At 41.8% G+C, this 12,999-nt stretch overlaps 1 protein-coding gene across 2 annotated transcripts in view; it reads right to left on the reverse strand.

Moving 5' to 3' along the window:
• Nucleotides 1–12,999, reverse strand: part of Ano3 (anoctamin 3) — a 255,321-nt gene that overhangs the window by 72,668 nt on the left and 169,654 nt on the right. For both annotated transcript variants that reach the window (XM_028882377.2, XM_028882378.2), the window contains one exon: nucleotides 80–140. In XM_028882377.2, coding sequence (XP_028738210.1) covers nucleotides 80–140 — 61 coding nt within the window. The remainder of the gene's footprint in view (nucleotides 1–79; nucleotides 141–12,999) is intronic.

Here is a 12,999-nt window from a genome sequence, read left to right on the forward strand (position 1 = left end):
GTGTATACATGTGTATGCAGCACAGAAATACTGTTAGAAAGTCAGAATTGGAAAATAAGTAACAAAAAAGAATACTTACCCCATATTGCCATAAAAATAGCAAAGAAGACTGTCCCTCCATTATCAAACAAATATGTTACCTTAATAAAAAAGATAGAAACATTAATCACACTAATGATTGTACTAAAACAGAAATTATTGCTTGCCTTAGGTACCATGATTCCTCCCTGGATTCTATCACAACATTGTCCAGTCTATTAATCTGCTGACCTGGGGTCTTCACTGGTCCTCCATTAGCTTATGTAATTTACTCCTGGGAAGAGAGGAGGAAGCAATAGATTTCCCTTCTCTCTTCTCTCTGATTTCTCTGTTCCCCACCTTCATTTTGAACTTTAAGTGTTTCTAGATTCCCAAAGAAGCCATTTTATACCATAGTCAAACACATTACATTGGGAAATGTAAGTTAAAGCATTACAGGTTTTGTTTTCTGTTACCAAGTTTCCAGAATGGGGAAGTTATAAAACACAGAAATCTGGTAGTGATCAAGCTTCTTCAACTGAATTCCGTCATGGTACTATTTCTGATCTTTCATGTCTTCCAAAATGTGCCATGGGTCCAATAGTGATTTATTTCATCTTAAGTTTTAAGAAGTTTTTTGCATAAATCATCAAGCACTTTTTAAATCAGCTGTTATCTGATATAAAGCTTGATAAAGGATGTAAAGTTATTCAATGTTATAGAATATAATTTTCAGTATTCAAGGATTGATTGATTTTAATAAAATTCAGATTTAATAAAATCTGATTTACTGTTGCTTCCTTTAATTTGCACAACACTTTGCCCAGAAATTAGTGAAAGTAAACACTTGGCATGTAAATAAATACCACACAAATAACAGCAGTCTTCTAAATATCCATGGGGAATATATTGCAAAGACTTCAGGACTTCAGACTGTGCTAAGCCCTGTTTGCTAAAATTTAATAAATAAATCTGTCACAATAAGAGATTAACAATAGTAGCCAAAGATAGGATGGAGCAAATATAACAACATACAGTAAATCACATGTGACTGTGGACTTCCTCACATGCACAAAAATCTTAATAACATTATACTCACCATTCTTGTGGAAATGATGGAGATTAAGTGAAGTAAGTGAGGGAGCCATTGTGAGGCTGCATGAGGCTACCATGCAAGGGTCACTTGTGATACTGGGAATATAGATCTGTTACCCAAGGGCTTCTGTATAGCTAGCAGATGGGTAGCATATACTACATGGATATGCAAAGAGATGATTCCTGTGCCAGGTAGGATAGAATGGAAGTGCTGTGGGATGGTCTGTATGTCAAATGCTCTGATTGGTCAATAAATAAAACACTGATTGGCCAGTGACCAGGCAGGAAGTATAGGTGGGACTAACAGGAGAATTGAGAGAACAGGAAGGTGGGAGGAGACACTGCCAGCCACCGCCGTGACAAGCAGCATGTGAAGACACCGGTAAGCCACAAGCCATGTGGCAAGGTATAGATTTATGGAAATGGATTAATTTAAGCTACAAGAACAGTTAGCAAGAAGCCTGCCATGGCCATACAGTTTGTAAGCAATATAAGTCTCTGTGTTTACTTGATTGGGTCTGAGCGGCTATGGGACTGGCGGGTGAGAGAGATTTGTCCTGACTGTGGGCAAAGCAGGAAAACTCTAATGGAATGGAATCTAAAACGTATGGATAATTTAATACTGGATTTTTCATTTAATATTATGAAAGTTCAGTTTATTAGAGTAAAATAAAATCACAGAAAATGAAGCTGCCAATAAGGAAGGCTATTGTATAGAGGAAAATGACAGTATTATCCCCAAAGACAATAAGGCAAATCATGGGTTAAATGACACTTTGGTTTTTTTTTTGAGACGGGGGTTTCTCTGTGTAGTTTTGGTGCCTGTCCTGAATCTTGCTCTGTAGACCAGGCTGACTTTGAACTCCCAGAGATCTGCCTGGCTCTGCCTCCCAAGTGCTGGGATTAAAGGCATACACCACCACCATCCCCCACCCTCAGCTCAAATGACACTTTTATAATGGAAGTTAGGGTAGAATGGCATCCCCCTTGTTTAGTCTATATAGTCAAGAGGGTTCCTAAAGAGGGCATTACAATAATGCTAATGTATATTTCAATTGTAGCCTTTTGAAAACGTTAAGAATGATGCTTAGCTCAGTGAAAGAGAGCTTGTCTAGAATGCACAGGAAAGCCCTGGGTCTGATCCACGCAGCATAGCACAGAAAAGAAACCATGAAGTAAGCTTAAGGGTTTGTGTAAGGTACAAAATATTCTTTGTGGTTCTAAAATTTTATTTTAGTTAAGGCTGGAGATTTCTAAAAATATTATGTGTTGCTTTTTTCTATATAGTCATTACGGACAGCAGGGACAAGGATCATAGAAAAATTTCCCCACAGAGCTCATAAAATTAGACCCAGCAGGGGAATCCAGTCTCTTTGTTTTCAGGGACACCCAGCAGAGAGACCTGAGCTGTCTTAGTAGTTGAACAGCTGTCAGTTTCTCCTTTTAAACAGACAGGAACAGCCTCTCAGAGTGCTCCAGAGACTTTACATGTGAGGATTTAAAGGTCACAAAGAAATAAGGGTTTCCCCTGCTTCAGAAACAGCCATGCTTATGGAAACCTCTAACTAAAAGGCCATAGTTAACAAAAAGAAAAAAAATGCTTCTTGGATATGATTGCTCATAGATTATGTGGCATTCATTTTTAAAGTGATTTCCATTATCTTTTCAAAAGTTCACCAATAGGCCTTTTAGGTATGTTTGAGCTCAAACGTGTGCATTAATGGTTTAGAAATGTATTATTCAATTAAAGTGGATATATGTAATATTAATCATGGATATTTTATTTGTGGATTATATATATATGACAGAGATAGAACTAAAATAAGAACCAGGGAATATTTCAAAATTTACAGGAGTGTAACAATGTTAAAATAATTTTGTGAGCTTCACAAACTTGTTTACATAAGAAAGGTATCATGATATTGGAGATCAAAGTGATAAGCAATTAGCCTTTGCCTATAATCCAGTTACTAATTACTTTATGTTACTGACAAAAAAAAAGCTGCTGAATTAAAATGGGGAATACTGAGAGAGGGTTCAAGATTACATCTGAGGTAATTGGAAGGAGAACTATGAGCTTTGACCTGTCTAACAGGAAAAAAAAAATTGCTACTTCAAAGAAAACATCAAATGAAACTTGCAAAAATACTTCAAGGAGCATAATAGACTTTTCTAAAAACAACAGAAGCTTGTTATTCCTAAAAATATACATTTGCGATGACTTGTTTTACTTGAAAATAGCTTGCCTTTATGACTAAAGAGATGTATGTATGAACAACCATTTAATTTTACGTTGTTGGTGTGCAGAGGGTATTGTAAGAAGGGAGGCTATACTGAACCTACAGTATAAATTCTCCATGGTGATTGATGTCTAATTTAGCTTTGAAAGCTGAGCAGGGTTAGTCATTGATGAATGTTAGTATTGTTTAGGGACACGCCCTTCCTATGGAAACTTGAGTCTGTGTCTCCTCTGCTATGACTATTGGATCTCCTCTAACATACCTTAAAAGGTTTGGGACAGCATGATGCCCAGATAGTGACACACTCATAAAATCTCATCTACAGCAAATGAGCAGGGATCTCCTCAGCTCATTCAATCCTGTAGGCCAGGCTATCACTGATAGCATGCTCCTGAGGGGATTGGACTTTAGTCTGGGATGCAATTCTTTCTCACTTCTTAATCTTTAACTCTTGGGTAGCAGAGAGAATGCATAGTGGTCTATATTCAATATACCCAGATGCAAAGTACACAAAATACGGAAACTTGGTTTAGTGCTCACCTTTACACAATAGTCTTAAAATGTGTTCCTCAGAATCATAATCAGATCAACATGGATCTGCTCAACAGGTAGATTTCTACATGTTATTCTTGATTAACTGATTTTAAGCTTTCAAATACTGGAGTCTTCTATTTAAATAAATGTCCTCTGTAATTTTGATAGGTGGTCTCCTAGACTCTTGAAATTTCTTAAAGGAAATGTCTACTGTCTCTTCTATTTCTGTTGTAGTTTTATAATCAATATATAGCTTGATTCATATATAAGTATTGAATAAGTATTTTCTAAAAAAATAAAAGTTTAGTACTTTAAGGGAAAATTATGAATGAGGGTAATTTAAAGGACAGAGTTGTGGTGGTATTCTAATTGTACTGAAGTGTGATTTTGATTGTATGTTAATAAATAAAGTTGCCCGGGGGTAAGAGCTATTAGAGCCATAGCAAGAGTATGGCGGTGGTGGCACACTCCTTTAATCCCAGCACTTGGTAGAAGAGCTAGGTAGATCTCTGTGTGTTCAGGGATACAGCCAGCATTGGAGACATATGCCTTTAAGACCTGGGGAACTGTACATACAGACTGTGACGAGGCAGTCACGTGTTTGGGTTTACAATCAATGAGAAGGCAGAACAAAAGACTATGAAAAGACATGCACACAGGAAATAGCTCTTTTTCGGAGAGCTAGGACCACTGCAGGAGGAAGGGTGAGATTTTGCTCTGAGCTCTGACCTCTCGGCTTTCTCTTTTACATTGGTTCTGTGTTTCTTATTTATAAGACGGTTGGTTACATCTACACAGAGTTGTTTTTACAACTACATGAAACATTGAGTGACTAATTATTTTACCCTCAGGAACAATCATGGCATTGCATGAATTTGTCAGAGACAAGGACAGAATCTCTAGTTAGTGGAAAAATACAGACCCCCAATAAGGCAGGGAACTAGATCATCTTACAGTCAGGTTGCCTAGCAACAGGACATTCAATCAGAGCCCTTGACCCTCTCACCCTGTAAACATCCTATACAAACATCCTGTTAGCTTGCCCCACCTTATACAGATGACAGCTTCTTGCTCCCCCCACCCTGTGGAACTATATAAACCCTTGTGAAAGAAAATAAAGTGGCACCTTGATGAGAATCTAGACTTGGTGTCTTTTCCTTTGTATCTCCTGTCCCTACATTCCCTCCTTAGGGTGGTCGAGAACCCGTTGAAGCCCTGCTGCCCGGAGCGACTGGCACCCTACGTGGATGAAACCACCTCTTAAGGTTTGGAACATCATCTCCCGGAGGAAGACCAAGGCCTTGGTGAAGTTGTTGGATCCCCTTGAAATGTCCTGGTTCAGGACGCAATCCCGGAGGAGAGCAGAGACGACGCAGGTAAGAAAGTGACGAGCCATGGGACAGGCAACTTCGTCACGAGATTTATTCATTTCTGGCCTAAATGAGCCCCTTAAGGTACAAGGAACTAGGGTAAATAAAAAAGACCTTAAAGCCTTTTTTGATTATTAATGACATTCTTAGGGTCTATAAATATTCCCCTAACATACAAGAGCTTATTAATATAAAAAAAATCTTCAAAGAAGACTTTTACTCCCCCTCTACCTTGTTAGTTATTTAGCTGCCTTGTGTTTTTACCCTGCAAGGAAGCGTCACGAAACATGACAGAATCCGCTTATGAGTTTATTAGAGATAAAGGGATAGAGAGTGTGCAGGCCTGTGGGAGAGACACGTGCGTGGAGAAGAGGAAGAGGAGAGAGAACCGGGAACATGGCGCTCCACTTTAAAACCGGCTGGGGGCGTGGTCAGGTCACGTCACTACTCCACGCGTGTGCGTAGATCACATGGTCACGTTGCGCGCTTATGTGGTGGCCATGTAACGTCATGGATCCTGGTTACGAGAGACGCCTTGACCCGGAAATGGCTATCTTGACCTGGAACTGGCTAGGCGGAGGTGTCCAGGTCCGCCGGGTATCCTGGTTATGAGACACGCCCTGACCCGGAAATGCCTATCCTGACCTGGAATTGGCTAGGCGGAAGTGTCTGCCTGGTATATGCGACTGTGGGGGCGTGTTGTGAACCCTTCATACCTGCCCTAAGATCCCCTGAGCACTTTCTCAAGTGCCTTCGGTCTGTCCCTAGGATCACGAACTGCGCTCTATGGAAGAGGGGATGCTCATGACTTTTAAACCTAGGAATCCTCAGGAGTCCGCCCCTGCCCATCTTTATCCCTCTCTTAACAATTTTGGCTCTAGCTTCCCTCTAGATCCTGCCGAGGAGGTTTTCCTAGAGGGCTTGTCCAAAGGTAGTGAGTTATCTCAATTGATTGATCACAACCAGTTGCAGATTTCTTTGTTCCTTCTCCACTCCCACTACTTCACTTGAACAGCTGTCCTCAAAAACTTGGACGCTAAAGAAACTTCTCGGCAACTCCCCCTATGATACAAATGCAGCACAGGCAGGATTCCCTCCAGGCCGAGAGACTGTTTGGGCTGGACAAAAACCAAAGTACCTTCATTAAACACTTGGCCTTTGAAAATGCAAACCCTGCCTGCCAGGAACTAGGGCTTGGGGTAGCTACTGATGCTTTCGGGATTTGCAAAGGCAACCATGAGTCCCCTGGGTGGCTAGAGGGGACTGGGGACATTTTGTCTCTGGATAGACAGTCACCTAGTGTGCAGGATGGGGCCATCTTCTGAGATCATGTTTCTGCTCTAACAGAGTAAGGCTGGTCTGGAGGGGGTAGTGGTGGAGGATCTCAAATTGTAGGAGTTGGTGATGTTTTGTCTTTATGGGGGGTGAAGCTGCCCTTGGAGGTGGTTCCCGGGACTAGGGTCCTGGTGGGGCTGATGCTTGCTGTTGTGGAGGGTCAGGTCTTAGTGGCACTGAGTGGGAGGGGAGAGCCTTTCCACCTTGGCGCCTGCCGGCTCCTTCATTCATGGGGAGACAGTCACAGGGGCCCGCAGTGGGAGGGGAAGTTGGGGGGGGGGCAGCAGCCTTCTGATTCTCATGATGTGAGGTAGGAAAACATTCAGCATTAACATTATTGCTGATCATCACAAAAAGACTAAATCCTGTTAATGGTGCCATAAAAGAGATACACTCTGCTCCTAGATGGTTGCCGGAAGGCCTGGTTAGAGCTGTAAATATATCTGATCTGCCCAGGTGAGGTAGCCCCTCTCCTGAGGAAACTTCTTCTGTTTCAAATGCTTTCCCTCCAGCAAGCAACCCAGGCTATTGTCCTCATTCTCAGCAACCCCCACCAGCCCTTTAGCTCTGTTATCACTCTGCTCAGGGTTCCTGTGGGGGGACAGCGGGAACTTTACAGCAAAATGTGTTTGAGACCTTTCACACAGTATACAAGTCCCATAGTCAATCACTTTCTGGGCTGAGCAGGGACACTGCTTGTCACAAATCCAGTCTGACAGCAGGGGTCATGTTTCCAAGGGCAGTGCTGAAGTTTTCATCCAAAGTGTCAGAAAGGCTTGTTGGACTTGCTGGCCTTGGTGTCACAGGTGGTCATAGCCATGTTGGGCCAGCTTGACACAGCCTGTGGCTGGCAGGTAGCACAGCAAACAGGGTATCACCAGAGATGCCACTCAGGGCACTTAGGTCTAACCTATTATTCCTCAGATCAATTCCTAGATCTTTAGGAAGAGAAGCCAAAAGCTGTGCTGAGATGACTGCCTTGACGGGAGCCTGTTACTGCCATCACCTTAGCAGTCCTTCTGGGGGTTGGAGCAGCAGAAACAGGCACAGAAATTGCCTCTCTGGTCCTGTTCAACCAACATTACTCTGAGCTTCACCTGTCCATAGATGAGGACATTGCCCAATTTGAACAGGGAATTTCTCCCCTCAAGTCATCCCTTTCCTCCCTAGCTGAGATAGTTTTACAGAACAGGAGAGGCCTGGATCTCTTCTTTTTACAACAGGGTGGCCTTTGTACTGTGCTCAAAGAGGAATGTTGCTTCTTTACAGACCACACCGGAGTAGTCAGAGATAGTAAAGGTTAGAAAAGGACTAGAAACAGAAAAAAAAAAAAAGGAAAACAAGAGCTTGGGTGGTTCTAGAGTTAGTTTTTCAAACTCCCCTTGGCTAATGACCCTTCTTTCCTCCCTCCTAGGACCTGTTTGTAGGCCTGCTCCTGGTCCTTGCCTTTGGGCACTTTCCTGGCTCACTCAGTTCATCCGAAGCCAAATAACAGACCTGCAGGCCAGGCAGATCCAGGTTCATTACCACTGCTTTGATATGCAGGACTCCAGGGTTAAAATTTCCCCTGAGGAGAGATGCCCCACACAGACCCCTTCACTTGGGGGAGGCTGCACCTGTGTGTGGGAAAAGGGCTCACTTAAGACATGATTGGAGTGCAGCTGGGACTGCACAGGCTGGGAACCATGGTACCCCCAAATTCCGAGAGCCTGGATTATATGCCCTGTTGCATAGTGGTTGTGGTGCTTGAGTCTAGAGAGACATTCCCTCTCGGGCCTTTTCCCACAACCTTTAGAGGGATAGGGCCTCTGTAATCCTCCATGCAAAGCCTCTTTCAGAGCCCTCCTTTTAGACCATTCAAACTTGGTTTATGTGGCCCTTAGATTTATTACTAAGAAGGGGGAGATGTCAGGGACAAGGACAGAATCTCTAGTTAGTGGAAAAATACAGACCCCCAATAAGACAGGGAACTAGATCATCTTACAGTCAGGTTGCCTAGCAACAGGACATTGAGTCAGAGCCCTTGACCCTCTCACCCTGTAAATATCCTATACAAACATCCTGTTAGCTTGCCCCACCTTATGCAGATGACAGCTTCTTGCTCCCCCTACCCTGCAGGAATTATATAAACCCTTGTGAAAGGAAATAAAGTGGCACCTTGATCAGAATCTAGACTTGGTGTCTTTTCCTTTGTATCGCCTGTCCCTACCTTCCCTCCTTAGGGTGGTCAGAACCCGTTGAAGCCCTGCTGGCAGGGCATGAATTGATAGTATAGTGTTTGTGATACCTCAGTAAAACCCCCCACTCTATCCCCTACAGACAAAGAGAAGCTTAAACCAGGATTCCTAAGTGTAGATAAGAACTTAGACCCCTTTTCTCCTGGTGGCTGTATCTGCTACAGGGACTTTGGAAAACACAATCAGGATATTCGACCAAAAGACTAAAAAGGGAGGCAGGTTAAAATAAATTATATGGTCTGTGCCTTTAAGAACTAGCCTCACAAAGAAAGGGGAGCTCTCCTTCCAACCTCCCTGCTGTGAGTGAGAGATTTGGAAGAGCCTCCCTGGAGGCTTGTAAACTTAGAAAACACCTTACTTTTGCATTCTGTACCTAAAGTCTCCAGTGGTGGCTTTGGGGATGTGATCTAGGCACAAGACCCTCACTCTATTGTCTCAAAAAGGGGGCCTTAGACAAAGATATCTCAATATAGATAGACCCAGGCCAGTTTCAAGTCCCCAGAAATGATGGCACCAGCCCCAGGAACAAAAGAACAGAGTCAGGATGTCTGATGGTAACCAATTAACCACGAGATGCCCCTCTCTGGAGATAACATGACCAGACCCCGGAGAGGAGTTGTAAAACTCCTTACAGGGCAAACAGACAAGCTAGAATAAGATAAAGTCCAGGCCCCCGGGAAAAACTGAACCAATCAAAGATGGACCCGTACTAACCCCCTCCCCTCTAAGAAATTTTATGGGTTTTGCCTATAAAAACTAACTTCCCCAAGAAAGAGTAACCCTTCTCTGCCTCACTTGAGATGGCTTGAGTTGAGTTCCCTGTCATGACTTGTAACAGATAAACCTTGCTTTTGCATTCTGGTATGCTCCTTCTTGGTGGTCTCTCTGGGGGTTATGATCTGGGCACAGCAGTGTTGTATTTTTAAATGGATGCACAAATATCACTAAATTATTTAGTTAAATATATTTTTAATATGCACATGGGTTTATTTGAAATCTGATGGTATGTACCAATAATTCCAATACTTAGACTGAGGCAGGGGCATCAAAAGTTCAAGGCCAATTTAAGATACATAGACCTTGTCGCAAAAAAGAAAAAAATGGTTTTGCTGTTGGAGGCCCAAATTTTGCAGAGCAACAAGCTGGAAACTGAGGTACTGTCTCTAAAGTTGTCATGTGATATTTTAATTCCTGTAGTTTTCATTGTTAAAATCAAAGTAGTCAACTGAAGGAAACGTTGTTTGTGTGTGTGTGTGTGTGTGTGTGTGTGTGTGTGTATAAACTTTTATCATATGATAAATGCAATTTTTATATGCAAACACATACGCATTTTAAAACTAAATTATGATAGGCTTTAATTTCTTCTCCATGGTCTCAGGAATTGATGGATGCCATGAGGAACTAAAGTGATAACTTCTTGGAGCTAGTGATGTAAATCTAGACTGCTTAACACATGAAATGAGGATTCATTTTCCTCCATCAAATACAGAATAATCACGATATTTATAGGTATAACACAAGTAACAATAGTTAATATTATATAGAGAAATGCAGGACCTTAAATACTTCATATACACAGGACCTATTTCTTGTTGCAGGAGGCAGTGTTTTCTTTGCAGGTTGCCTCTTGCACATTCTTTATAAATTTTCAAACAAGTTCAGAACTATGTCTGTCTTTATGTGTATCTTCTCTGTCTATACTGGATATTTGTAAAAAAAAAAAAAAAACCCTAGATTTAAACATTTTCGGACAAATTCACTACTTTTTAACTCTGACACAGATCTTTAGTGTTCATGTCTTGCCATTATTTGATTTTTCAAAGAAAATTTAGAAGTAAAAGAAATAACATATATCTAGACCTTTGATATCCCTAAGGCTATCATATTTTGGAACTTCATGGCAGTTCATAACTTCATAACAGAGTGGCTTATACATCTGTCTACCTTTGTCTTTGTTATAGCTAATCTGTGTCATCTATGTGTCCTACACTGGAATTATTCAAAAAATGATATGAAAAAACAGCTGCAAAACATGATTTTCATATCTAAGATGGTATCATCTTTGTTGGGCCTTCCCAGAGAACTCAAAAGTAAACAGTTTTATAAAATAATTTTGTGGGGGGCTGGAGAGATGCCTCAGTTGTTAAGAACAGTGTCTGCTCTTCCAGAGGACCCAGGTTCAATTCCAGCACCCACATGGCAGCTCACAAATGTCTATAACTCCAGTTCCAGGGGATCCAACACCATCACATTGATATACATGCAGGCAAAACACCAATGAACATAAAATTAAAATAAAATAAAATAATTTTGCAAACTGTTTTAAATGTTAATTACTCAAGATAAAAATTGAGAAGCTAACTTTACTAAGTTTTGGTTTGTGATAAAGTGATTAACTATTGATATCACATTCAACTCTGAAAATTATTTGTTACAGTGAACTGATAGACCAACAAGAATCAATTTACTCCTATGTTAGAAACAAGCGAAATTATACAAAGTAGGTACAGCAACAGGAGAGGTGAGAGATGATACTTGAGATTATTTTCCTAAAATAATTCCAGGCATATAAAGAACTATGGAAACTAAAATGTTTTAATTAAGTCATTTGATGTTAATTGTGTATTAAGTGTGCATGTATATAAGGAAACTACCTGAGGTCAAGGATAGAACAAAAAATGGACCGGAGTTCCCCAAGCACCTACTTCCATTAGCCATTCTAGAGCTCCCCATCATTCCTGGTTCCTTAGTACACTACACAGGAAGGTCTTGGTTCTGTTGTAGAAACAATTAGATCTAGACAGAGCATTGCAGTAGTCTAAACTGAATATTTTGAAAGCAAAAAGATCCCTCCCAGACATCAAATGATTTTCAAGTAACTAAACCATAATGAGATTCCTCTAGACATCTACCAGAGTCATTACAATTACAAAGATTGACACACTGAGGCTTGGTGCCTGTGTGGGAAACATGTGGTGGTATTGTGTATTCTAATAAATTTATCTGGGGTCAGAGAACAGACAGCCACTAGATACAAAGGCTAGAAAATGATGGCACTCACACCTTTAATCCTAGCATTCCAGAGATAGAAATCCCTCTGGATCTCTGTGAGTTCAAGGCCACATTGGAAATAGCCAAGCATGGTGACTCACGCCTTTAATCCCAGAAAGCCAGCCTTTAATCCCAGGGAGTGGTGGTAGAAAACAAAAAGATATATAAGGCAAATGAGGACCAGAAACTAGAGGCATTTGGGGCTGGTTAAGCATGTGGCTGGTTAAGCATTCAGGCTTTTAAGCAGTAATTCAGCTGAAAGCCATTGGGATGAGGATTCAGAAGCCTCCAGTCTGAGGAGACAAGACCAGCTGAGGATCCGGTGAGGTGAGATAGCTGTGGCTTGTCCTGTCTCTCTGATCTACCAGCATGGACCCCAATAACTCGGCTCGGGTTTGATTTTATTAATAAGAACTTTTAAGATTCCTGGTACATCTGGCGCCCAACGTTCGTGTTACGAATTCATGAAAAAAGCTGTTTGCCTGTGGCCTTGTGAGCCCCAGCTCAGGCCCAAGCTACACTCAGGCGGTTGTGGTGGCGCACGCCGGTAGGATTTGCTGAAGGAGACAGAGGCAGGAGGATCCCGAGTTTGAGGCTGGCCTAGGAGGTTTGGGAGAAGCTTTGGCCTGGACTGAGCCACAAACAGTGGTGGGACCATGGAAGCAGTGGCTACTGCTCCACGTTGCCAGCTCCTTCTCATCATGTTGGTGACTGCGGTGATGCTGCTACCTGGAACGAAGGGTTTACTGCTGCTGGTTCAGAGAATTGCCAGGACCATCGTGTTACAAGAAAGCATCGGCAAAGGTCAGTTTGGAAAAGTTTGGCAAGACAAATGGTGGGGAGAAATTGTTGTGAAGATTTTCTGTTCTAGGGAAGAATGTTCATGGTTCCGAGAGACAGACATTTATCAGACTATAATTGCTCCAAACCACAGAGGAGGCAAAAAAAAAAAAAAATCTGCATGGAACCATGACCACACCTAACAGCAACTTTGAAATCCTCAAAAGGACTATGGTAAAGCCATTAAGCTGATTAACACCTCGGAAAGATCTGCTTGGACTACAAACTGCTTAGGACAATTTTGAGATGGCTAGCTGAGATGATCCAGCCTGACAGACT

Source organism: Peromyscus leucopus, chromosome 4, assembly GCF_004664715.2.
Source record: "Peromyscus leucopus breed LL Stock chromosome 4, UCI_PerLeu_2.1, whole genome shotgun sequence".
NCBI classification, from domain to species: Eukaryota; Metazoa; Chordata; class Mammalia; order Rodentia; family Cricetidae; genus Peromyscus; species Peromyscus leucopus.